Raw genomic sequence first — 27,245 nt, 5'->3', positions numbered from 1 at the left:
ACAGTCTACATCCTTCTACTATTTTCATGAGAAGGAAGATTACTGAATTTAATGGAATATAAACATATCCTGGAACACTTACGTTCCAATCCTGCTGGTACTCTGTGCATGGAACTACCACGGACTTCTCTTAGCGAGTGCCAGAGGATAAATATATAGGATCCAATCCAGAGCTCCCACTGAAATCAATGAAAAGATTCACATTAGGTTTAGTGGGAAATGGATCAAACCCATGGGCACTTCTTTCTGTGGGAGCAATGAATTTAGTTCTTGTCTTCAAAGATTCTTCTTTTGCTAATGTGACCTAAAAGAAGCTAACGAAGGACAAAAGAAAGTTTGCAATTATTTTCTAAGAGGAGGAGGAGGGGTAGAAAACTTAGTGGAAGAGCTGGAATTATCAAAACAATTTAAAATACATACTGATCATCAGACAAATAGGTCAACTTTTATATTTAAAACCTCATTTATTTACACAATGTACAATATTTACAACATTTAAAAATCAGATATTTAAAAAGAAGATATATTGTTCAGAACCTAAAAATAAATATGTAGCATCTCAACATTTATATGCTATTAAAATATCATACTACATCCACAGACTGGCTGGTGCACTAAGAGTTTGGGGCAAAGAGGAGAATTATGCACAGATTCTCCGTAAACATTGTTTTCAGAGAATTAAAAAAAAAAAAACTATTATAAATACAGCTATTTCCCACACTGTACATTCCCAGTAACTTTAACTTATTTGTTGACCAAACCCCATGTATCTGTATATAACAGAACTGGTAGCAACTTCGTTCCAACTTCTCCTTTTACGGACAAGACTGGGTCCTTGCACACCTGCAATGCACTGATGGGGATGAGGTTAGAGGAGATGGAGCTGCAAAGTAGAAGAAGCCTCAATCATTCTATCTATGCAATAATGAAACCATCAGAATAGCTTGGGTTGCTGCTGGAGAACATGATTAGCAGTGGCTGTACCTGTTGCTTTGGAAAGGTGAGTATGTGCCTTGACACAGCTTTGTACTTTCTATGGCTGGAGAGCATTACTGAGTTCACAAGCCATGTCTCAGTCTAGCACTCCCTTGATATGAGGTCTGCATAGTGGCTCCCAGGGCTTTCTTGCCTGTGAGTGCATCTGCACAGACACACCCAGAATTTAGCCATATGTCATTTTACTGTACAAACGGTAGGTACAAAACCTTTTTTTCAATGCTATTACTATTAATAAAATATAATCCCTCCCTAGTAAAAAGGATAGCCACAGCATAGTCAAGATGGTTCGACTCATCTAGCTCATCAAAATGTTACGTTTGGTGAGGCTTCAGCAGTAACCTAAAAATATCACCCAGTTAACCAAGAATCGAAAATGTAAATTCTACAGGAAAAGTATTAAATACACCTCTACCCCGATATAACGCGACCTGATATAACACGAATTCAGATATAACATAGTAAAGCAGCACTACGGGGGGGGCGGGGCTGCACACTCCAGCGGATCAAAGCAAGTTCGATATAGCGCGGTTTCACCTATAACGCAGAAAGATTTTTTGGCTCCCGAGGACATCGGGGTAGAGGTGTATAGAGATACGGCTTACATATAGAGAGACTACTCTTGCAATCTCAGTGGCTGACCTATGCAGCTCTAATGCCAATGGGAGTTGAGGGTGCAGAGCAGCTCACAGGATTGGGCTTTAATAACCTAAGAAAGTCTACTCAAGAGGGGACCAAACTTTGTCCAATTGAGGGCCACACCATTAACTCGCCAGGAGCCCAAAGGGCAGGCCTCCCTTGCATAAAACTAGCAGATTGCAACCACCCTTGTAATTAATAACAGGGATGGTTGAGCTGGTCACTCAAATTAGAGATCCACATATTTTACTGCAATGCCATAAACATGATGCAACTGGATGAATACACCGAAATTCAATGGCTTTTGACCAAGAACATGACCATTTGTGAATGAAAATGGGCCAACTTTCACTCAGTTTTATTTGGAAGTAAAATTCAACTTTAAAAAAAAAAAGGGTAAAGCTCAATTTTCACACTGAAATGTGTAAAAATACCTGAATTTTCACACAAGTGAAAGTTCTCCAATCCCTCAAAAATGTGTGGGGCATTGGTGGGAGGGTTCAGATGAATTGTGTGGTTTTGCAATTTTCCCATCACAAAATCTTTCACACAATCCTAAATAGTACAGCTGTGTAGCCCAAAAGAAGCCATTGGCCATTACAACTAAGACAAGAGCATTGCTTACCGGCATCAACAGTGTCTAGAGATTATTGATATTTTGAAGAAACTCTACCGGATTAGTGTTTGTGGATAATTTTTATGCCATTCAGAAGGCAATTTCTTATCGAAGATTTTTTACAGAGCACTTGGATTCCAGCAATATTTCCTCCCTCTTTATAATACATTTCATCACATAAGCCTCAGAGCATAAACCTGTATTGTAATTTGATAAAGTGCAAGTTATCAGTTGATTCTTGCTAACCAAAAATAGCTCAAAAACACTTAAATGTATAGTTACACATTGTACAGTCTATCAAAGTTCCACCTACTTTTTTGTTTAGTTTTAAGTTAAACCAGTGAGGGAAACTTTAATTTACTACTGACCTTGTAAAGCAAGTTAATCTTTTTTCAACACTGGTGCAAAACATTATAAATTATCATAGTATATATTACAGTTTTACCCAATCTTAAACCAACTATCCTATTAGGGTAAATTGTTCTTAAGAATGTTTTTTTAAAAAAACAACAACAATACATTAGATTCTAATCATACCATACAAAAATAAATATTGTATAAATGATTTACAAGTGACATACACAACAGTTGGTGCCAAAAATATAGTCAAGACTAGTAAAAGTTTCACCCTATATGCCGGGAGTGAACATTAGAAATAAATGACGTTTTCTTAGTCTTTCTTTGTCAGAGTATAATCATGCACTACAGTGTGTTTCTTGCCATGTGGCTATTCAAATAGCAGTTTTATACATTTTGAGATATACTTTTAAATGCAAAACCTCAGGCATAGTCCTGCGGTTGTTTGGTATGTATAATTCTCACTGAAGTGAACAGGAATTTGGAGAGTGGGAACATTGCTGGATCAGTTCTTAATTTAGTAGTAATTTAGTTCCAAGTTATAAAAGAAAAAACGGTCTACAATGGTAGTTAAAAATATTGTCATAAAAGTTGATTTTAGTCAAGCTATATCTTACTCTCACTCTTAAAGTCCATACCCCAGTGACATCACTGGGACTTGCATGCATGGACTCAAGCCAGAATATGTCTATGTGGTTGTTCCAAAACACAGTGAGTTCAATGGGACTTCTTATGTGCTTAAAGGTAAGCATGCGCTTAAGTGCTTTGTTAAATTAGAGCTAGTGTTAAGCACCTTGAAGGACTGGGCACCTAGCTGTAAAAAGAAATAAAATTGTGAAGCACTATTTGCTGTGCTGCCTTGTCATGCACCATCATATTCCACAGGAGGCTTTTAAATAGCTTTTAATATACATGTTCCTCTCTTAGACTAAAACTGGTTGGTTGTATTTTAGCCCATGCTTCAATCAATAGAGCTTAAAAAACTAAGGTCTTTAAAATATCTCAGGCTTGACTTACAAAATGGAGGTGTGATGTCATTCTTTACAGAATGGATGAGTATTTACAACAGGTAACAACACCATGCTCAGCACCACATCCAAACATTTTAAAAGTCAGATGTGAAGGTTTCTTTTTCCTCTCTGGGTTCTCATGAAGAAAAAAAAAACATCTTCACTGTTGATGGATTACTTTAGAGAAGGCATCTGTGAACAGCTGAAGCTTGTTCACAATCTTCCATTAGACCCAGTTCTCCTCTAATGTTACTTTTATACTGGTGTAACTCCATTGACCTCAATGGAGTTACTCCTGATTTACATCACTCAGAGAGAAGCAGCAGATCCATTGAACTTTGTGGTGTGCAAAAAAAATGACAGGGCAGGCGTATAGAGCTGAGGTTAGCTACTGTGTGGTTTCCAAACAAATCAGGAAGGTGCCAAAGATTGATATGATAATCAAATTATTCTGTTGGAATCAGTAAATAAATACTCCTTCATGAGAGAGCTTCAAATAATCAAATTATATGATTCTATAGCTGCATAATATATCTTTAACAAATATTACCACTTCACAGAGAGAAGACAAATTTCAAGAATATTCAATGTACCCGTGTATATGGGTGACCCACTAGCATTGAAAATATTTCAAATGTGTTTCTACTCAAAATATTAAGTGAAAACAATTGGATTATTCTCCCCTTCAGGAGAATATACTTCAGGAACATTTAGGTGCAATACTAACCAAAATTAACAAACAAAAATCAAGAAGAAATCAAAAATTTGGGGAATGTTGTTGAAATACTAAGATTGTGAATATATATTAAGATAAGGTCATACATTGATACTAAGGTTTTCATCCAGTTAAGCTTTTCCAACTATACAAATGGCACCTTATGACATCGCTATGAAGTAAATACCAACAGGAGACATGATGTTATTATTGATATATGTTGGGAAAGTCTTTTTGTCTGATTTATAGGGGATGTCGTTGCAAATATTGCATCAGTTGCGTTTCTGGGTAATGGCAAGTTGCAGATATTTCCTTCACAGCAGGAAGTGCAGATCTGAAAGAAATAAAACTGTTCAGTAACCAGAGTTATTCCACTTTTGAAGATACCTCAGTACCTCAGACTAATGAGTGGATTTATCATGATGTTTGCAAACTATCACATTGGTCATTCTGCTTATATGTTATATCCCTGCCCCCAACTCTTTGTCTGTCTATTTCCATTGTAAGCTCTTAGGTGTGGGGACTGTCTCTTATTCTATAATTGTACACTGCCTGGCACAATGGTGTCCCAATCTCTGTGGGGTTTCCTAGGGACTACTGCAATACAAATAACAACAGTATGGTTACAGTCACCCCTCCTTATTCTAGAGAGGCCTGGAGACACTGAATTTGTCTTGGATAGTATTAAGGTGTTCAGAATAGCAATTTGGGGCTTTGGCACAGGGTCAGGTGGTCATGAGAATTGTCTAGGACAGATGCGTGGCCTGGACAAGTGAGGTCTGCCATAGGGAGGGCTGTAGCATTCAGTTTAAAACAAATATATTTTTTTCAGAGCAAGCCATTTAAAAATATGTCTACAGCAGAGTCCATGCAATATGTAGCATAACTTTCAGAAATTAATCACGTATTTATCTAGGCTTTTCTAGGTGCCCATCACCTGATATCTAGGCTAATGTAATACTGGAGAATTAAATACACCAAGATACATGTTCTATGTATACAGTCTATTGTGAATAAATACTATTCAAAGGCCTGAATTCTCAGTTACATTAAGACCCCTTTACACCATTCTGGCAGCGTAAAGAAGACTTATAAGGTGTGTAAAGTAAATTCAGCTTCAATGGGACTGCTCCCATCCCATTTATAAAGTTTATCTTGCGCTTTTGTCTTGCAGGATCAGAGCCATAGTCTGTCTTGGAGTTTAATTACCTGGGCAATTTACTTCAGTTATTAAGAGTTCAATGGCCGAGAGAATTAAGTTCAGTTCCACAACAGTTAGTGATAAAAGATTTTAAATGTTACCAACCGGTCACATTTAAGAACAACATTCAGAAATATTTACGAAGCATGTTGGACACCACGCATCTTAACTGGCCTGAATGCTGGAAGTGTAGATGGGAAAGGATACATTTTAAGGCATATCACTCAGTCATGTCCTAGAATTACTGAATGCTAGCATAGGATAAAAGATAGAAATGAGTATATGGGATTTTTAACTATCCTGCAAGACCCACATGATGAGTGTGTCCTAGTGGAAACACCACAACATTTCAAGGAGTGTTGATTCCTGTCCAGTATCCCTTGTTAAAAAAATGGAGCATAAAGTTGGTGCCAGTGTCTGACACATAGCCAAATATAGCAGACATCACTGCAAATGAACATTTCAGGCAAGATTGTGCTGTGGTCCCATATGACTATGCAGGGACATGTAGGATTTGTCAGGAACTTGGGTCTTGGCTCAGGGGACAGAGGAGTTGCATGCCACCAAGAGCAAGTGAGTCGGGTTTGGGGGAGGCGAACGGAGTGGCTTCACCTCACTTTCAGGCATCAACCACTGAGCTGGCCAGGCACCAGGTAAAAGTAAGTTGCACCCTTTTCAAGGCTACAGTAAGTTACTTCTCCTCGCAGAGGGAGCAGAGAATTCCTTCCTGGGGCTACTGCATGATGTATCAATATTTAATGTCATTTGGGAAAACTTATCCAGTCAACATTAACGTTCTCATTTCCCCCCCTCTTTGGGGGCTGGAGGGGTGGTTTCTTGGTCACCAGCCCATGTCAGCATGGTTCCTGCAGAAATTGTAGTGACATGGGCTAAAAGAGAGGTGGGAGGCCAGGAACAGGTCAGGAAGAACATGGCCTCCACACAGATGACAGAGGCCCCTGCGAATAGTGGGGGAGCCACTGGTTTGCCCCTGCTTCTTTTGTCCCTCACCCTCAAGTGATAATGTGTAGGAGAACTTCACAGAGTTTCATGTGGCCAGGAAGGAGGGAATGCTATGGCCCTAAATTGCTAGAATACCACAGGGAACAGAGCCTGGTTACTCATAGGAATATCCTACTGGACCCTACTTTTGAAATGTGTCCGGAGTTTGAAATCTTGACTTATTTTTCAGTAAAACAGCTTTTTTAAAATAACCCATTCCTGATAAAATTAGAAGATCCAGCGCAGGTATGGAATGTCTACTCCGAGTATTTTATCCAGCGTAGGATAAATAAGTCACCGCATGACTACTGACTGGCGGGTGCCCTTATTTACTATGCCCTACATTGGTGGGGCTACAAAAACACTTCGCAGGACAATGTCCCCACTCATTAGAAAGAACTGGGCTGAGAAAAGCAGGAAGTATAATAGTATAAGCAAAATTTTATTCAATTTCATTAAAATGGTTCTCTTTCCTACGGTACCAGTGGATCTTTAACATACCATCAAAAATGTCTAGCCATGTTCCTGTCTTTCGTCTTGTAGACCTATTATTTTAATTCCTCAAGGAGGGTGGGATGATGTTACTCTTTCCTGTGTTTATATTTTTGCACCTTTCAATCTGTGTATATACATACTGGCCCAAATCCTTCCTTAGTTATTACCAATTTTTATTCAGGCAAGGTTTCCTTTGCCTGAGAAAAGGGAGTTTTGTCACTGGGAAAAACTTGAGTAAGGACTTCAGGATTTGCTCCTGTATTTGTAAGGGCAATGTTTATAGATTTTACTTAGATCTGCAGAATTCATGCAAATTATATGCTCCCATTATTTAACACGGACCAAATTCACTTAAATCACTAACACCAGTGGGAGCCTGAGTTAGCCCATAATCTTCTTTACCTCATGCTTAAAAGGCTCGCTTCCCTTTTTTCTATGAAACAAAGCAACATGAATGTAGCAAAGGACTGATCAAAAATAGAGACATTACAATTTTGGTGATATTGTTCCATCTGTTGTATGTGTCAGACTTCTGGCTAAGAGCAGAAGATTTCTGCAGTTTGTACCAAAGCAGATAGTTTTTGCCCCTAACCTTGTGGCCTTCGTGTTTTGAATCTATGCATCCAGTAGACAAACAGTCCTCCAGTGTCACACAGCGCTTAGTGACAGATATACTTTCTCCACTGGCTTCCAATGTGTGTTGAGTGTAACAGTATCTTGTCCCTAAGAAGAGAAAGAAAAGCATTTTTGGTTCTGGACAAATTCTATTTATAATTCATACTTCACAGAGCTGCTGTGCTCACATTCTGGAAATATGGATGCAATCACTAAGTAAAGAAAGTCATGGCAAACACAAAAAATGGAAGAAATATACCGAATTCCTATCCTAGATCAAACTATAAATATGTACACACTAGTGCTGTAAGCTCTTATACAGCGCCTCAGATCTCAAACATCTCTGAAGATTAGCTTTGGAAGAGACCTCAGGAGGTCATCTAGTCATATCTAGATATGGATCCAAATATCATGGGTGAACTAAAGAGACCTCCAAACTCTGAACATCCCAATATGGATCCAGGTCTAAAAATCAATACCTCAGGACCATCCCTAGTTTATAGCACTGCTAGCTTAAAAAAAAACTGTTAAATTCACACCAATTGCAGGAATTCGCCATACACGTTTTGTCCCTAAAGCTGACCTTTCATGCCCCTTAACATCAATTTATGTGGGTTTAAAGATTCTCTTCCACTAACTTCATGTACATACTTTCCTTCCTCATGATTGAGATCACTGCAAATTTGAGTCATCCTTCCCATAGTCTAGACAGTGGACTGAATAGGTGGTCAGGAATACCAGTCTTCTAATCCTGGCTCTGCCACTGGCTAGCTGTGTACTCCAGGGCAAGTCACTTAGCATCTCTATATTTCAGTTTCTGCAGCTATAAAATGGTGATTAATGCACTTCCCTACCATGCAGGGCACTTATGAGGATTAACTAGCTCTATGTTTCCCAAACTGTAATGAAGCCAATGACACCCTCCACTATTCCCACCGGGAATGCGCTGAAAATCTAAACCATTGTGTGAGTGATTAAAACAAAAATCATAATTGTCTTCATCTACAAAGTGAACAGAAAGGCATTGGACTCTGATTTCCTATTTCTGTAAGATGATATAAACATAGGAAACATTTTTTCTCATTTTTATGTCCTGCTTGGTAGGTAGTGATGAACATCCTGCCTGCTTTCATGGGAAAAAAATGTGTAATTAAATTAAAGTGGATGTTCTTGTGCAGCTGTTATCTTTAACTGGAAGAGAGTCTCACAAACTCTTCACTTTTTAGGCATTCATCAACTACAAAGAGAAGGATTATTGAACTAATGTGTTATTAGTTAGCATGGGCAATAAAAATACCAGATGTTTGTCATAAGTTTGGCCAGCTCTGAACTTCAGTGGTGATACTCATGACAAACAGACTGGAGCATTTCAGATCTCTGAGGATGATCTAACAGGCTGCCTTTGCTTAAATCTACAGTCACTACAAACACAAGACTTTTAATATATTTTAATATATATTCTACTCAGAGGTCAGAGCCTAATTTTATCAGATGCTGAGTGCTCTCTACTCCCACTGATGGGAGTGATGGGACTTGAAAACACTCAGGCCCAGATCCTCAAAGATATTTAGGCACCTAAATCTTATTGAAATCAATGGGAGTTAGGTGCCATTTAATACCTTTAAGGATCTGGGACTCAGCATCTCATAGGATTGGGTCTCTAGAGTAAAATCCATTCCCAGTAAAGCAACAGAACAAGGCCTATGCATGTACCACTTAAGTCTCACATAAACCTTATCTGTGGCATAGAGCCTGTGCTGCCTCTCTGCACAGGGGTGAAGTTTAGCCTTTATACATATCAGCTGAAACCCATTTACAATTCCATGTTTCTAGAAGACACCACAGTATAATGCACCCAATGGCTCTCTTTAATGGGGGTTTTGTTGTGATTAACAGACTTACTTTGGGCTGAAAAAGTTCAATAAGGGACAATATTTTACATCTTTTGTTGGAAAATATTCTAGGCAATAACCAGTGAGATATGTGCATTTTTGTGTTATGTGAGACCTACTCTTCCTCTCTTTCATAAATACTTCTTAGGTCATGAGCACCTCCTGCAAGGTGAGGATCACCCTGAAATCCTGTTGAAGTCCATTGGAATTCAGGGGCTCTGCAGCCTACAGAATCGGCTCCTTAGGGAGCAACAAACTGTGTTTAAGTATTACTGAGGGCCAGATCCTCTGAGGTATATAGGCACCTAACACCTACTAAAATCAATGGCAATTAGGTACCTACATTCCTTTGAGGATCTGGACCAGAATGCCTGGGTGACAACTGAGAACACTTGGCACTTCACAAGACATGCTCAGTACCTTGCAAGATTGAGCTCTTACAGAGAACCATTGCAATGCTTGCATTTACCAGCTTCCATCTACATGCATCAGTGAAGATGCTCTTAACATCCCAAATAAAAGTCTTTTTTCGCTAGATTCAAGATACATGCATATAAAAACACTCTCAAGGGACTGAAGTAAAGTAATGTTCTTTGTGCATTCTAGCCTTTTGTTATATATTGCCTGTTTTCCCAGTGCAGGGTAAGTGCAGTGATCACAGCTGATAAGATGAAGGCATATCTTGGGTTTATATAGAGGACAAGAGGCAGCCCAGAGCAAAGATGAGTGTAAAAGTGAAATAGATAAATCTACATTACAGTTAATACCTTGGGGAGGTGAGAGCTTTGGTATGCTGAAGCTGATGGGGTCACAGGTAAGCAAATGGGCTGATGGGCCTGCCCACTACATAAAGTTAAGCCAAAGAATTGAAGAATACATAATGGAATCAATGTCCTTTATCTGTGCATCATCTCTTGGGCACTAAGGTGTCCAAGGCCATGCAGGAACTGTGACACAATCAAGAACAGAACACAGTTCTCCTGTTTCCCAGATACTTGTCTTAATTATAAGATCATCTCGTATCAGGTTAAATGTAACCCAAATTTTAAGTTGTGCAAAAAAATGAATTAATAAAAAAATGATATATGATTTATCATTTGAAAATGTCTCTTTAAATGCAGCTTCAGTTATTAAAGGTGGAGCTCGTAGTGCCACTTATAGTTAAGGTTGCCCAACACTTTCCATTATAAGACCCCGTTTTCAGTGACTTATAATTTTGGCTACTTAAACAGTTCAGGCTAAAATTTCCCAGGCTGGATGTCTGCCTCAGAAAGAATTTTTTATTTTTTTTTAAGTTTCAACAAAAATGGTTCAGCCATTTCAGATCATTAAGAATAGGGAAAAATCTGTTGTTTTGTCCATGTTAAGAGAAATTCTTTCAACCATTCTGTCGGCAAGCTCTGGCACCTCCATGCTGTGCCATTTGCCATCACCATGAAAATTCACCTAAATTTGATCAAGTTATAGCCTCTGCAAAATCTCAGTTTGCTCATGGTCAGTAGACACTTGTTAGAATTTGGTAGCAAGTTCTCCAAAGACTCCATCTCCACTGAGCATGCTCAAACCCCTCACAGCTCCTAGGAGCAACTGGACTGCACATGTCTATCCCCACAGAGTGACTGAGCATCCTGGAGCCTCAAGTGCTGAACAAGCATTTCCTTCCAATTGCTCCTCCCAGCTGCTGAGAGCAGCTGTGGTGTTGGACACAGGGAAGCTGGCTTGGGAGAGAGGGACCGGACTTAAGTGGAGATGGGCTAGGAGATGAGGGGGCAGAGGCTGGAATGTGGTGGGGGAGGGGGACAAGAGCCAGAGTGCATGGGAGTTGAACAAGCATAGAAGTGAAGGGGGCAGGAGGTGGGGCACTGCAGGGGTGGTGTTGGATGGGAGCAGAAGAGGGAGCAGGAGCTGGGGCTTGGGTCTGTTAGATAGTAGCAGAAGGGAAGGGAAGCAGGAGCCTTAGGAGTTTGGATAGGAGCAGAGAGGGCTTGACTTTCAATTTTACCATGCCTTTAACATAGGCTTTTTAGATGTAATATGTATACAGGATCTGACAGTCATAACTTTGATGCTGCTTCAGATGGCACCTATCCACTTAACAGTTTGCCTCAGTTGTCAGACTCTGCTCAGTAGCCATTCAGGAACTGAATATCAGGAATACTCCAAGTGCAGGGTCATAACAGAACTGGATAACACACTGTGCTTGAGATGGGCCTACCCAGAAGAGAGGGCAGGTTAATGTACAATGGCAAGACATGAGCCTGCACTCTTCTGCATTCTAGCAAATGCTGTCAGTCATTCATGTTCAATCCAGGGGTTCATTCATGTTTTAATAATACACTGCACTAAATTTTAGTTATGCAGAAGTGTGCTTTCCATGTAACTCTTGCATTTATGTGCCTGTGAAAGTGACTTAATTTTTTAAGTATCAGAGGGGTAGCCGTGTTAGTCTGTATCCACAAAAACAACAAGGAGTCCGGTGGCACCTTAAAGACTAACAAATTTATTTGGGCATCTGAAGAAGTGGCATTTTTACCCACCGGACTCCTTGTTGTTTTAATTTTTTAAAATATCTATTTAACTAAAACAAATTTTCTGCTATTTAAAAAAAAATGCAATACCGAGAATTTTCTTATCTTTCAATATCACTTAACACAAGCAGTCCAGAAAAGGTTCAGATAACTGCAGAGCAGGAGGTGATACAACTTTACTCCTCTAGCTGCCCCCCGAGATAAAATCACCAACCTATGGAATGAGTAAATAACGTCAGGTCTTCACAATTACCCTGGGGGTCAATTTTCAGTTATAAGGTAAATTTTGAGGCCTGTTTACTAGAACTGTGACATGAAATTATTTTTTCTTCTTTCAGTTTGTTTAAAAAAAACTGATAAGTTAGTTTATTTTGAAATGTATTTGCTTGGAAAGTTGGAGATAAAAAACAAGCAAACACAGACACTGATTTTGCATCCAGAAGGAACAAATACAGATCACATCTGACTTTCCTTACAATATGAACTGAAAGTTTTCAGCCTGATTCTGACTCATGTAAGCCAATAGCGCGGATTCCTTCAGTTACACCAGTGTAACTCGACTGACTCCAGTGGAATCATTCCTGAATTACAATAGTGTGAGAAGAGAATCAGGACCAACAGATTTACACCAGTTTAAAATCAGTATTAAGTGATAGCAGAATTAATGCTTCTCTCTCTCAAAAAAACCAGAAAACAAAACAAGACAAGCTACACTTGTTTTTTATTTGTCAGCTGTGAATTGTTCTGCTTTGTTCCATCTCTTAGACTTTCCTTTGCGTCTGTTCCAAAATCCATGGTCATAGATAAAAAGTGCCAGTGCAAGTTATACTTGTCATTTCTGCAAGCAACAGCTCATGAATACTACTCTTTCCTTCTTCCAAAGAAAGAGCAACTCTGGTCCTGGCCCTTTAAAATTCTACTTGTTCTGCAGAAAAGGAGAGCTGTTTCTTACAAGAATGCGTGGAAATCACCTGCAGGACAGGAACATTTTAAAGAGCCAGAGCTGTAAGACGGAGTGTGTTGCATGCATTGCTGCCCAACACCAAAGTAACACTGTGCTGTCTAGGTTATTACTTTCCATTCATTCTAAAGAATGCCACTATAGGGAGGTGGCACACAAGGACTTTGTCTCAGCCTCTGAAGATAAATAAAGTAGGGCATACAGTGAATCTGAGCTTGGTTCAGGCTAAAGTCCAGCTACAGAGTACACTGTTCCCAATGTACCTTGATAGTTTTAGGACTAAATGCTCCATGCTATGTGAGCAAAATGCTATCTGATAACTGCATTCTAAGGAGATTTGGGGTTCTTTGTTCTAAAGATAAAAAGATGGATTCGAATTTCCACCTGGTCGATTCCGGGCTCCAAAAGCCCATATTTTGTAAATATGTCATGATCCTGCTGTGGTGAAATGTAAGAGAAACCAAGCATTTTTACAAGCAGATAAAACAAACAAGCTTTAATACAAGATAGAGTGGCAATAGTAGTTCACAGACATACCATCAAAAGCTGGTCTGCATAAGCCTGATTAACGAAATAAAGAGAGTCACTGGAAACATGATTTCCAAAAAGACAAAAAGAAAGCAATTGGCATTGCCTAGCTATTGGCTTCCCTTTAATGTCTAAATCAGTGATTCTTGGAAGCTGGGAAACATTTTTATTAAAAGCAAGCCTTGCAGTCATTCTTTTGTGTGTTATAGACTAGTCTGCAGACTGTTTTCGGTCACTATCATCATTGTCAATTATTTAAAATAATGTGTATTCTTGCCAAAACCGGGGGGGAGGGGAACTGCTACTATTGCCATGATTTGACACAAGCTGTTCTGATCTTTCATTGTTATTGAAGTTACATTAATTTAAACTCTTAAGAAAACAAATTAAATTCAAGAGGATTTCTTGCAGCTCTTTAGTTTAGTCTAGAGACACAGGATGGCTGGTCTTTGCTATTGGGACTATTGTCTTTTGGTTTTGAGATGCATGAAAAGCACTGACTACGGAAGGCATTTGCAATGGGCCAATCACCACCAAATCTAGGTATACAATTCAGAGAGATCCTGGATGAGAATGCTAAAGGACATTATTCAATATATATTAAGTTCCTATTGAAAAGAACTGGCTAGATGAAGGCTGCTTTCCCAAAACGTCAGCTGCTTACATCTTGAGTTCTGTAGATTCAGTTGCAAAGGGTCAGTCAGCAATATTTCTCGACCACTGTAAACTTCTCTTTGCTGCTCCTTTATTTTGAACAAGTTCATTAGTAACTCTGATAGGGCCAAATTTGGATCCCCTATGAATGGCTCAAGAAAATGGACTTAGTCAAGGGGACTTGTACAGATTTTAGACAAAGGCGTACACCCGTGTGTGTATCCAGCAGCAAAGTGGAGGATACTCACACACCTGTTCTGCAGTGGCTGGACTATGATAGTTTATACCCTTGGGCTTCCCCTATCTATGGGAAGGATATGCTTGGCCAGTGGATCTATGTAGTGTTGATCAACTGGCCATGCCTGTCCGCCTCTCAATAGCACTGGGGAGAGAGACACCATGAATAAGGCTCCGTGTTTGTCACGGAGGTCACAGATTCCGTGACTTTCCATGACCTCAGTGACTTCTGCAGAGGCCTGTGCAGCTGGCCGGGAGCCACCTGAGCAGCTTGGGCTGCCCCTGGGCCAGTCACACCGGCTGCTGCTTGGGCAGTCTTGAGCCCTCCCCCAGCAGCGGGAGTTGCAGTGGGGGGGGGCACTCAGGGCTGGGGATTGGGCTGCGGGGCGGTGCTTACTTGCAGGGGGCTCTCCAGAAGGGCTACAGGAACTCCCCTCCCTCCGCTTCTAGCTCCACATGCTGCCTCCGCCTGCAGGCACTGCCCCCGCAATTCCTGTTGGCCTCTGGAGCTGCAGAACCGGGGCTTGGGGCGGAGCGGAACGGAGGCAGCACGTGGAGCTAGGAGCTGGAGGTTGCCGCTTCCCAGGAGCTGGGCAGGGAACCTGCCCCAGCCCCGCCACCCGAGCACCTACCGCAACCCCCGGCTGCGGAGCCCCTCCTCCCCCAGCACCTGCGGCGCTCCCAGGGCTGCCCCTCCAAGCCACCCCTCCTGTCCCCAAGTTTTAGTCAGGGGTATATAGTACAAGTCATGGACAGGTCACAGGCCGTGAATTTTTGTTTACTGCCTGTGCCCTGTCCATGACTTTTACTAAAAACACCTGTGACTAAAACATAGCCTTAACCATGAAGCACTGCTTGTAGTACACAGGTAGTACACAGTCCCTTGTATCTCTTCACAGCCCACTCTCTGCTCCCCATTCTAGGCAGGCTAACTATGGGACTACATGGCCCCACCAAGGTTGGAGGATTTCTCCCAACACAAAGAAACACAAGACAAAATGAAGAAGAGCAACAATGAGAGACAAATGGAGCGTGAAGGCGACACTATATAAAGGATGTCAGTGTGGGCAAGAAATGAAAGATGAAAGCAGGAAGCAATTAATTGAGAGAATTAGGAGAGATATTCAGAGCATGGAAAAGAAAATGAATGAAGAGAAGGTAAAAAGCAGAGAAGGGCATCCACAGAATTTGGATCCCTGTCAGGATTTCAACCACTTCAAAATGTCAGAGGTATTCAGATCTGGGATTCTGCGCTGTGCTCAATGCTAGGCCAACGGGAACAATTAGAAATGAGGCAAGATTTTAAAAAAATAAATGAATAGTTTTCCAAAAGGCGGAATATACCTTTGATTCCCACCACTTGTTGGGCGTGGTTTAATTATGCCGGCAGGAGAAAACACTTCTGCCAGCATAGAGCGGCTACAGGAGACCTTACAGCGGCGCAGCTGCCGCGGTACAGCTGTGCCGCTGTAAGGTCCGTAGCGTAGACATAGCCTTGGTTTCCTCCTCCCCTCCCCCCAAGCCCGGAGAGTGACTGACAGCTTCCACACTGCAGCCCCTTTCTGCTAGGAACTTCTTGGTTTTATACCTTAGCCAGCTTCTCTCCCAACTGGACTTTATTAGCCATTAGTCATTTCCAGTCATGCCAGACTCTCCACCAGGTGTGGCCTATAAGGTTAATTGGCTCCATCTGCACCACCATAATCCCTTCAGGGCTGGTGTGGGGTAAACATCTCATCACAGTTCCATTTCTAAAAGTGACTTACATACTTGGGAGACTAAGTCCCACTGAACTTAATTTCTGCTTCAGCTATGGGAGAATGTGGGGATAGATTAAAGCTCTAAACGTATCTACTGCAAAGGGAAGTGTGAGGGTTGGATGGATCATTTGTATCATCCACCAATCTTACTCACAGTAATTGAGGCTTACGGGTGTGAATAACCATCATCTGAATTCAAATACTCTTAGAGAACAATGAAAATCATAGGATCATTGAAATGTAGGGCTGGAAGGGACCTCAAGAGGTCAGCTAGTCCATCACCCTGTGCTGAGGCAGGATTAAGTATACCTAGATCATCCCTGACAGGTGTTTGTCCAACCTGTTCTTAAAAACCTCCAGTAATTGCGCGTATTGGATACCTGTGCATGTTATCACTTAAATGGGAATAGTGAGGCATTTCCTTAACATAGATTTAATCTAAACAGATAGCATGGAGCTAATTTACCTTTTGGACAATAGATATCTGGAGCCCATCGGTTGCATTCATAATTGTCTGCTGCCTTTTCACAGGTGAAACATTTAAATCCACCAGGATATGGTGTGGCTGAAAAATGTAAACAAAATTCATGTAAACTGATGATCATTTAGCCAGTCTGGACCATGCTTTTTAAAGGCACCATGGTAATACTCTTTTTAAAAAATGTATTTGCTGCTTGATATGTGCACCCGAACCCTATCATAAATTGTCCTGGATTTTAAAATTCTCTAATCCAGGAAGAGCATTTATATATAAGTACAAGGGCCCAGTAAAACAGTCATTACTCAGGAAAACTGCCCATAGCTGACCTCAAGGGGAGTTTCATCTGAATAAGAGGTATGGGATTGAGTCCCATAACCGCACTTGCTCATTCTCTGTAGCACATATTATTATTTCACAGCAGTATTCAATACTGTTACTCCATCCCCGTTGTTAACAAAATGTCAGCTGGACTAAATACTTCTGAAATCTGCCTCACAGAGGAAATACACTCACGCTTTTGAATGCTGATTGATCTCCCAAATGAAAAAAATATATCAATTTGCTGAACCTCCAGCTATCAATAATCTGCTTGAGTACAAGTTATTTAGCCAAATGTGAAACAAAGATTTAAAGTGCTCTCTTGGCAAAATTTCTGCAATACATCCTAAATTAATCCAAGTAAATGGATTTTTCCAGATGTTGCCATCTCTCAGTACAATGCCCAGAAACTAGCCAGCGAACAATGGGTGAAATTTACATACAAAGCCAAGGCATTGTACGGGGCAATAAAATGTGGATAGTAGAAATTAATTTCACTCCATCTCATTTCAAGCAACCAATGCAAGATTCAGTACAACACCTCTACAGCCACTGTTCCAGTCCAAAGACTAGAGTAGTAACCATTGCATACCCTATATAGAGATGTTTGGGGCCCTTGAATCAACAACCTGTGGCCAGTCCCTGGATCTCAAATGTCCTTTGAATACCAGCCTATATGGAGTTGGTGTGCATCTCTGAATGGTTGGTCTGTCCCAAAGCCCAAAGAGCTTATATGGTTTAGAGAGCCTTGCACTAGACCCTTTGCAACATGGGTGAATTTCACCAGTTATGCCAACCTTGCAAAATTCGACTTGCCTGCTCCAGAGGGCAAGTAGCTCTTTTTAGTGGGTGAATAAAACATTATTCACTTCTTCCTTAACTCCATAATCATAGGAAGAGCAGCTGAATAGATTTTGTGCATGGACTGAAAAATGTTCATGATAGTTCTGTAAGGCTGAGCTATGCATATGTTGAAAGTAGAGTGTTTAAGAAGCAGGTTTAAGACAATCTGTATCTCACTGATTTGCAAAGGTCTAGGTAAGTGCTGTGTTAAACTTTGTTTTTGTTGGACACAAAGCATTACATTGCACCTGACCAGATGTAATCTTCTGAAATTAAAAGATAAACCAATTTGTATTAGCAGAGACTGTCACAAAATATAGATTTTCTCCTCTATAGGCAAAATACAAATCTGCCTATCAAATGATTATTAATTCAATTTTGGCAAACAACCCAAATGAGAGCACAAAAGTACTCCAAACTCTTCTTTATGGTGGTCTTCAGGCCAGCATCCCAAAACATATTCATCTCATAACAAGTGTCCAGGGATTGGAGGTTTTATTTTAAACAGTAAAAAGGAAATGGCACCTCTGGATATCAAAAGGCAGGAAGGGGTCTCTGGAAATAGCTTCTAGACAACAGAGGCATGTATGGCTAGACGCATGTGTGAGAACATTGCTTCTTGTAGTAGACCATTAACTAATACTATATCTGATAAAACAGAACAAAAAGGTGAACAAAAAGGAGAGGCTGTGGAAGTTCCTGAGATGCATGGTATTTTCTTTATCTTCAAAGCGCTACTGGAGTAAAATAAAGTTTCAAACAGTTGTTGCCACAGCTGTGAGTGAATCTCATTTGGCTCTTGATCACAGAAGTGAATAAGCTCAGTAGACTGTGTTTCGGGACATAAGGCCTCAGTCCCTCAGGAAAGGGTGATTCTAAAGAAAAAACCAACCTCACAGTGCCCCGTAACTGCCTGTAACATTATCCATCCATTAACTCCCTTGGTCAGCAATGGTTCACTTTGTACCAGCTTTCTTTGGAAGACTACTGCGGAGATTTAGTCTTTGTTCAGCATACACTAAGAAAAAAACAAAGGCTACATTTCTCCAACAATGATGTTGGTTTTAGGGGTGTGCAAACACATTTTTGCCTAATTTCAAACCCACTAGAACATATGTGGGTTCAAAAGTTTGACTCACAAAGTTGAACATCATCAGATTCCATTTAGCAGGGGGGGGGGAGGGGGGAAGGTGCAGAGAGGGAGAAAGTCGGGTGAAAAAGGAACAGAGCAGGCAGAATGAAAAAAAATACAATGAGACTGAGAAACTAATGAAAAAAATACACGCAGCATCTTATATTGGTATCTAAATGAAATGCCTTAAGGACTTGGTTGTGCAGCCTTTGCTCATGTCAGTTAGCACTTAAATGAATAATCACAATGATTAAATAATTGCTCACCACAATAAGTAAGATCTGCACAACTGAGTCTTAAATTGGGCAGCCTCTAGTACCAGTCTAGCTCCCTTCTCCCCCTAAACAGAGCTGGTTGAAATTTTTATTTAAATTGTCAATAACAGTTTTTGTTCAAAATTCAACTTTTGATTAAAAGAAACCTGAAAATGTTTGGGATTTTCAGTCACCTCTAGCTCCTAATACATAGGCTTCCCTTTAGCTAGACAGATATTGGAACAGACCTTTAGCTGGTGTAAATTGGCATAGCTCCACTGACTTCACTGAGTCTGTGCCCACTGACACTACCCGAGGATCTGGCTTATTATTTTGAATGACTCATCCTTAGGAAAAATGGATTTAAGTGATGTGGGCAGAAGGACTGCAGCCAGACTAGTGCCAGAACCCAGGAAAGAAGTTCACAAAATCTCAAGCTCTATGAGCTTCACCCCATTTCATCAATCAAAAAAAAAAAAACAGAGGCTCAGAAATTTAACAACTTAGTGGCTGAGGAGAGTGCAGAGATAACAGCCTTTCAGCTCTAGCTGAGTGCTTCCAGTGGGGCTTGGGCACTGGTAACAGTCACTGCCACCTGACAGCTGTTCCCTGGCCTCTGTGAAATAAATTAGTGATCTAAAACCATTTCCTAGTGGACAGGTGTCCATGCCACCAAAAATGAATAAAATCCATCACAGCCAGCACTATTGTTGGCAGAGAGCTCTTAGTAGAGAACTCAAAGACTGGGGGCCTAATCCAAAGCCACTGACTCTTTCCATTGACATAATAGGTTTTAGCCCAGGCCTTGATGAAGGACGGAGCCTTCACAAGGTTGAGGTCTATAGGCAGGGCAACATTAACAGGCATCTACTGCTGCTTCCTGGGTTGTACCTGTCCTGTGATCAACAGTCGACTTCAATCCCCAGGGCTGTCAATGTGGCACCTTTCCTGAGCGCTGTAAGTTGTGTTTTTATTTCCGCGAGTCTATCACAAAGGACAAAAGTTGCCTATAAAAATGAATTGCGCTTACCTCAGCTGTCTGCCGTTTACACACATTAGTAAAAAGAAATAATTGTCCTAACAATCTGTAGAATTGAAACATAGGTGCAATGCTAGAGTGGGGAATGAGATACTCGGTAAGCATTGAGGACCGCTTCACATGATAAGCAAGTTTCCCCTTTGCCAAACCCTGGGTACTTATGGCCCAGACCTTGCAGCCTGTTGAGCACTGCTGAAATAAATCTAGAGAACCAAGAACTAGCACCTGGCACTCGCATTTATTCCACACCTAGGTAGGGAGGCTTCCACATAGTACTCATTATAATACAGAGAGATGTTCAGCAATGTAAGCAAACCTCCGCTGCCATACTGAATGGAGACATGGTGAGCAGGGGATAAAATGGGTGTGGCAGGGCCAGCGAGAGTGGGAACACAACATGAGCAGTGAATGCCAATGATGTGTGTAGCAGCTGTTTTCACTACCAAGAGTAGTGAGTTATTTGAGTGTGCGAAAGAGCTGCACTTAGAGAAACTGAGAGCAGAGACAGCCAGGATGATCAGATGCTGCTAGAAAAACGTGTCCTAAGTTTACTGGAGAACAGTATCTCAAGGCCAACTGCTCAGTGCCTCATGACATGTACTAGCCAAAGTGTTTTTGCCATCCCATTAGTCTGTAATGCCAATCCTGGTAGTTTACTTCACTTTATTAGACTGTCAGTAACAAAATACCAGGTTCATCCATCCTGCCAGTTGTTCAGTGCTGCTGTCGCAGAGCTTTCATCTGAACCCCAGATGGATCAAGCCCTAAAAATACATTGAGCTAGGTGACCTAGAAGATCCCTGAAGATACCTGTCTGATCAGCTTTATTACATCATTTCAATAGCACAGGTAGTTTGGCTTTTAATTGTTTGTCGTCATGTAAACTGACCAAGAAATATCCTTCTGACACAAAGTATATTGTGTGTACGCACATATAAAACATACTTCCTTTCTATTTTAATAACTTACTTTCTGTAGTGCAGAGGCTAACTTTAGAAAAAGCTACATATCCCTTAGACTACCCAGTGTTTCTGCTGTCTGAATTCAGGGTTTTTTCTCTAAGCCTTGGCACAGTGACATCCTATTTTAAGCATGTGAAATGAATCTTACTTGAAGGATGAAGGTAGATAATATCTTTCACTGTAAAGTCTCGAGGTTGAACTGCTTTCAGACAGTCAGCGATCAGGCTAAGTAGCAGAACCCAGGCCAGGGTAGGCCAGGATTCCATTGCAGAGTGGGGCCTCACTCATACGGGTTTCTTGGGAGCAAGTCCTCTTTATAATTGGAAGAAAAATGCACCTATAAAACAAAGAAGAAAAAGAAAGAAAAGTGAGACTATTACAGCTACTGTCTCAATAGCCCATCCAAGGGCCAATTCTCATCTAAGCACACAGCCCAAGTAACCAAGCTTGGCACTTGGGAGTTGTGGGGCCAGGAAAGAATTCTACTTACACCCTAAGGCTAGAGCTGCAGTAGCCCTCTTCTCCCCTGTAGTTGTGGATCTACCACCTCTGCCCCGTCCTTCCCTCCATCCCAGCCCTCTAAGCCCTTCTCTCAGCAGAGGCACAGGGACCTCCTCAGAGCTGTGCTCTGCTAGAAGCAGCTGTGGAGTTGAGTCCTGACTGCAGTGGACTGCACAACGTTTTTGCACTGCACAAAGTTTTGAACCAGGATCTGAGAATTTCAACTGCATAGATTCTAGTGGGGTCAGCAAGCGCCAAAGCAGAGATGGAGAGAGTTTTGCCCCTGAGTGAGCAGCAGGACAGCTGTCAAAGTCTCTGGCTTCTGTAACGCAACAACAAGGTGAGTTTAGATTGCTTAGTAAAATTCCATGTGACCTTTATTTTTTTAAAGAGGGGTACTATCATCCCATTAGAAGCAGTCCCCTGAAAAATCCCAGTGTGATTTATCACATCTGAGTTATAATGAGATCTAACTAGTTCTATCTTAGAGACCACTGGAAAAGTGCCAGACTCAGACAATAAGAAATCCAGTGAGGAAATTCAATACAAGATTCTTGTTAGCAGTGTGTGGTCTAAGGCACATTGGAGCAGCTTCTCTTCATACACCTGTTCTTGGGAACCAGAAAGGCTTTAGGGCTCAGTGTAAAGAGACTGACATTAAGTTGCTGTAGTCACCAGTAATATACCATCATGTACACCACAGCTCTTCCCCAAATCCTACCCTCTCACTAAAAACACAGACACAAGTCATTGCTTCTTCTCTCCCTATGGAGTCCTGTTAAGAACTAAGCATCTTTGTCACAAAAGTGGCTTCTCAGTGATTCAGAGAATTCTGCAAGACAGAATACACCATTTCTGAGGAATGCTCCCCTCAAGCGAGGGATGTTTGAGGCCTCAGGGAGGTGCAGAAGGCCTGGCCTGGAAATCTCACAGATATACTGGCGCTGTAGGAAATGCAGGGCTTAAACCCATGGATCTTACGGCATCTGCTAGGAGAGCAGGATGTTCCACATTGCTCTCTGGATCTCTCTGGCAATACAGATATGTTAAAATCTAGGATACCATTAGATCCCCCTCCCAGGCCTGCACTTTCCTCAACTATGCCCCTAGAGTGGGAAGAAGTTATGGAGGAACTGTTGATCTAAATATGCTGGGTAGACTGGCTGCTCCCCAGCTGTACTCCCCCCCCCCCCCCCCGCTCCTACATGCTTCACCACAGATCCCAGCTGAGCAGTGCCCATGTGGAAGTATTCTGTGAGCTTCTAAGGGGGAGCAGATGGTGGGGTCACCACTCAGTACCCTTCCACTCTTTAGTTCTCATCTGGGCAGACCTTTTCTCTTTTGCTCCCCTCCACGATGCAGAAGGAAGGGGAGTATGGAACCCATAGGAGTAACTACATAACAGTATAACACAAAGCCTGTATCTAACATAAACTATAGCAATGCTAATCAGAGAGGCTGAGGGCAGCATTCAAAATAGAATCTGGATTGAGTTTGGGCTAAGGTTCAGGCTTTGGATTTGAAGCCAAATGCAAGACAGGGTTTGGATTTACTGTCACAAAGCAAGTCAGTCGTAAAGGCAATACTAGAGCTCAGAGTCTCTGGCTTTTGGTCACTCAATTATAGCATACTGGCACAACACAGAGGGAATTTAGGTGGACAGAATATTAACCAACTGAGGGTTTTTTGTTTTAGGACATCAGATTTTAACACTACCACCCAAGTGAAAAGAGCCATGGATCGTCTATTCACATGCATCCACAAGTGTCAGGATTTTGGTTTTAGGTCTAAGATATACACACCACGTTTAGAGTGAATTGTCATGGCATTCTACTAAACACAACCCAAATACCTTTCATTTCATTTGAATGACAAAACAGTTTTAGTTGAATAGTGTCTTGGACCATTATGCCATGTGATAAGCAGTATCTCTGATAGAACACTGTACAAACAAGGCCTGGTTCTCGTCACACCCCCATTTTACTCCAGATTTATGCTAGGGTGAGTGAGAGGTTCACCAGGTTTATTTGCATGTCAAAAATTCTGCATAAAATGGACAGTGGAAGAGATTTGTCTCACCTTTTAACTCGACTGAGTTTTCCATTGCCCTATCTCCCCTAGCTACCTTTTTATGGAGGAAACAGGATGGGTGAAGCTGTGTGTTTATTCAGACTGCTGTGCAGTTCACAGCATAATGAAATAATTTGGTATTTTGATCTAATGGCATATTATCAGTAAATGCAGTGCATGTGTTAAGAGCTAGGTGATAAGGATCAATGGCTGGTCTAAACTAAGGTCCCTAAAGCCTCTTTTCAGTACTGAGATTCCTTCTCCACTGCCTCATTTTTCCTGTAGTGCACATACCAGAGAATGCATGGAGCAGACTGAACTGAAGCAATATTAGATTCAAGTTTCTTCCAACTCCTAAATTTGGTTACCACGGGTTTACTGATGCTCAGATACTATAAAGTTGATTTAATATTCTTCTCTGGGGCATTCTGAGGCCTTACTTCTGTTCTATAGTAATAAGTATACCTGTATTGCACATTACATTTAAAAGCACACAATACAGATTAGCTCCCCTTTTGGGGGGTCCCTAAAGGAAGGAAAGTAATTTCTGCAGCCCCATGAGCACTTGTTTCTGCTAGTTAGAAGGTTGTCCAAATGCAGTAGTACTCTACATTTGAAGCATGGATTTAAAGAGGCCAAACATTTTGCTTTAAGTTGTTTCCTTGCTCAGTACCCAACACTCCAGAAAAATTCAAGATCTCTAGCTAGACAGTGTTTATTACCATTCATTATAAACCTAATGCTAGTGAAGAGGGAAAACTTGTACTTTAACATTCAAAGGGACAAAGGAACCCTCTGTTTTAGTTTCACTTTGCTTGATATGTTTCCCTTACATAGAGTCTCAAAATAAAATGTGAAGGAGGAAGAGGAGACTCTCTTAAATAAAGTCATGAGCTTACGGTTAGTTTCACAATTCTCTGCAATCTGATTGGCTTGAAGAGGAAGGGTGGGAATCTGGGTTGTACAGTAACTGTGTGGTAATTTCTCTTAGTGAAGGAAAGAGAACCTTCCTCAAAAAGCAAAGCAGAGGAGGGAAAATATTAAGAAGATAGGACTGGTTGGGTGAGGAGGGGGCAGAAACTGAGGCAGCCATGTTTGCTGTGGGCATACAGATGGACCAGTCCAAGGCCTAGAATGGCAAATCAGAGATTAGGATGAGAGGGCCAAGAGCAGCACATTGCAATATAACCACTTTTAACTTATCAATAACCATATTCTGTGCTAACAAGTCCTCAGCCATTGGTTCCCAAGTTTATGAGCAACCCAGATACTGTAATAAACTAATTAACAGGAAGCACCCCCAATTTACCATTTAAATAAACTGTTCAGATGGTTCACACAGACTGCTTTCTTTAAAAGGAGAAAGAAAAATTGATCCAAATTCCTATATGAAAACCCTTTAAAAATATGTATTGCTCAAAAAGGTACACTTATACACTCTATACTGAATACAGTTATTTCCCCCAAGCAATTTACACATTTTGATAAAGATTATGATTTTATATTAATCAAACATCCTTGTTTGCAGTTAGAATGTTCCAGAGATGACTGGAACTCGCTTACAGACAACCCCCCAACCTAAAGCAAATACTCACCAGCAACCACACATCACTGAACAAAACCACTAACCCAGGAACCTATCCTTGTAACAAACCCCAATGCCAACTCTGTCCACATATCTATTCAAGTGACATCATCATAGGACCTAATCACATCAGCCATACCATCAGGGGCTCGTTCACCTGCACATCTACCAATGTGATATATGCCATCATGTGCCAGCAATGCCCCTCTGCCATGTACATTGGCCAAACCGGACAGTCTCTACGCAAAAGAATTAATGGACACAAATCTGACATCAGGAATCAAAATACTCAAAAACCAGTGGGAGAACACTTTAACCTGTCTGGTCATTCAGTGACAGACCTGCGGGTGGCTATATTACAACAGAAAAACTTCAAAAACAGACTCCAACGAGAGACTGGTGAGCTAGAATTGATATGCAAACTAGACACAATCAACTCCGGTTTGAATAAGGACTGGGAATGGCTGAGCCATTACAAACATTGATTCTATCTCCCCTTGTAAGTATGCTCACACTTCTTATCAAACTGTCTGTACTGGGCTATCTTGATTATCACTTCAAAAGTTTTTTTTTTTCCCCTCTTAATTAATTGGCCTCTCAGAGTTGGTAAGACAACTCCCACCTGTTTATGCTCTCTGTATGTGTGTATATATATCTCCTCAATATATGTTCCATTCTATATGCATCCAAAGAAGTGGGCTGTAGTCCACGAAAGCTTATGCTCTAATAAATTTGTTAGTCTCTAAGGTGCCACAAGTACTCCTGTTCTTCTTTTTGCGGATACAGACTAACACGGCTGCTACTCTGAAACCAGAGATGACTGTGTAAGCTAACTTTCATTTCTAGCTCTGTTTCTCTCAAACTCACTGTGATAGTCACCGGGGGTGTGCACAGGATCAGCATTTAGATGAATATCAGAGGGTCTGACGTTCTGATTTGCTCAGATTTGGAAACAGCCTTTTTATTAAAATGGCATGAAATCCATAACAACAGTGAGGAAAGCAGATAACAGACCTATGTGGTACATTAAGCTTTGTTGATGTAACCCTGAGAAGAAGGAAATGCAAATTTCCATTTATTTTAGTCCACAAATGTGTATAATCCAGAAAAAAAGTCACAATTCGAAGCAGAAAGGAAATAAAATGAGCTCCTCAAAATTATAGAGAGAGACCTATCTCCTAGAACTGGAAGGGACCCTGAAAGGTCATTGAGTCCAGCCCCCTGCCTTCACTAGCAGGACCAAGTACTGATTTTGCCCCAAATTGCTAAGTGGCCCCCCTCAAGTATTGAACTCACAACCCGGGGTTTAGCAAGCCAATGCTCAAACCACTGAGCTATCCCTCCCCCTGAAAGAGATTATATGAAAGATAAGAGAAACAGTTACACGTGGTGTGGTCTGAAATAGCACAGCTCCTAGCCCTACAAACTAAAGCCCTGATTCAGTAAGGTACTTAAGTACATGCATAACTTTGGGACTATCCACGTGCTTAAAGTTACTCACATGCTTATGTATCATGCTGAATCAGGGCCTGACTGACTACCTGCTGACTTTGGTGTATTGATCTGAGACAAAGGAAATCAAAGAAAAGAGAACTTGTAATTGCATAAAAATACAAGCTGAGTGAGAAAAAACTAATAGCCTGACCATGCAAGGTATGGGAGGGGAGAGGAAAGGAAACAGAGTGAAAGTATCCTAAGGCAGAGCAGTGCTAGTGTACTCCCCGACACAGCCCAAAGCCAACGCCCAGGCAGGCAAGCCATACAAATACCAAGTACAAACAAAATTATAATGGAAACTCAGTTGCAACCAGAGTGATTGCCATCATTCCAGAATAGCTATATTACATAGGGGGA

General features: G+C 41.1%; 1 protein-coding gene across 1 annotated transcript; it reads right to left on the bottom strand.

The window, feature by feature from the left end:
- Positions 1–439: 439 nt before the first annotated feature.
- On the bottom strand, positions 440–26,960 carry LYPD6 (LY6/PLAUR domain containing 6). The gene is made up of 5 exons (XM_005296443.5): positions 26,893–26,960; positions 21,384–21,572; positions 16,673–16,771; positions 7,624–7,754; positions 440–4,667 (listed from the first exon to the last, which is right to left on the bottom strand). Exons 2-5 carry the CDS (start codon positions 21,499–21,501, stop codon positions 4,506–4,508), a joined length of 510 nt encoding a protein of 169 aa, XP_005296500.1. The 5' UTR covers positions 21,502–21,572; positions 26,893–26,960; the 3' UTR covers positions 440–4,505.
- Between the last annotated feature and the right edge of the window lie 285 nt (positions 26,961–27,245).

Source organism: Chrysemys picta, chromosome 11 (assembly GCF_011386835.1).
Source record: "Chrysemys picta bellii isolate R12L10 chromosome 11, ASM1138683v2, whole genome shotgun sequence".
In the NCBI taxonomy this organism is placed as follows: domain Eukaryota; kingdom Metazoa; phylum Chordata; order Testudines; family Emydidae; genus Chrysemys; species Chrysemys picta.
Note: the sequence above shows the minus strand (reverse complement) of the source record. Positions and strands in the feature narration are given on the sequence as shown.

Coding starts and splice junctions, on each gene's coding strand:
- LYPD6 (XM_005296443.5), bottom strand. CDS start 21,501: ATGGAATCCTGGCCTACCCTGGCCTGGGTTCTGCTACTTAGCCTGATC. Junction 7,755..16,672: donor AGATATCTATTGTCCAAAAG/GTAAATTAGCTC, acceptor TTCTCTTCTTAG/GGACAAGATACTGTTACACT. Junction 4,668..7,623: donor CAAAACACGAAGGCCACAAG/GTTAGGGGCAAA, acceptor TATTTCTTTCAG/ATCTGCACTTCCTGCTGTGA.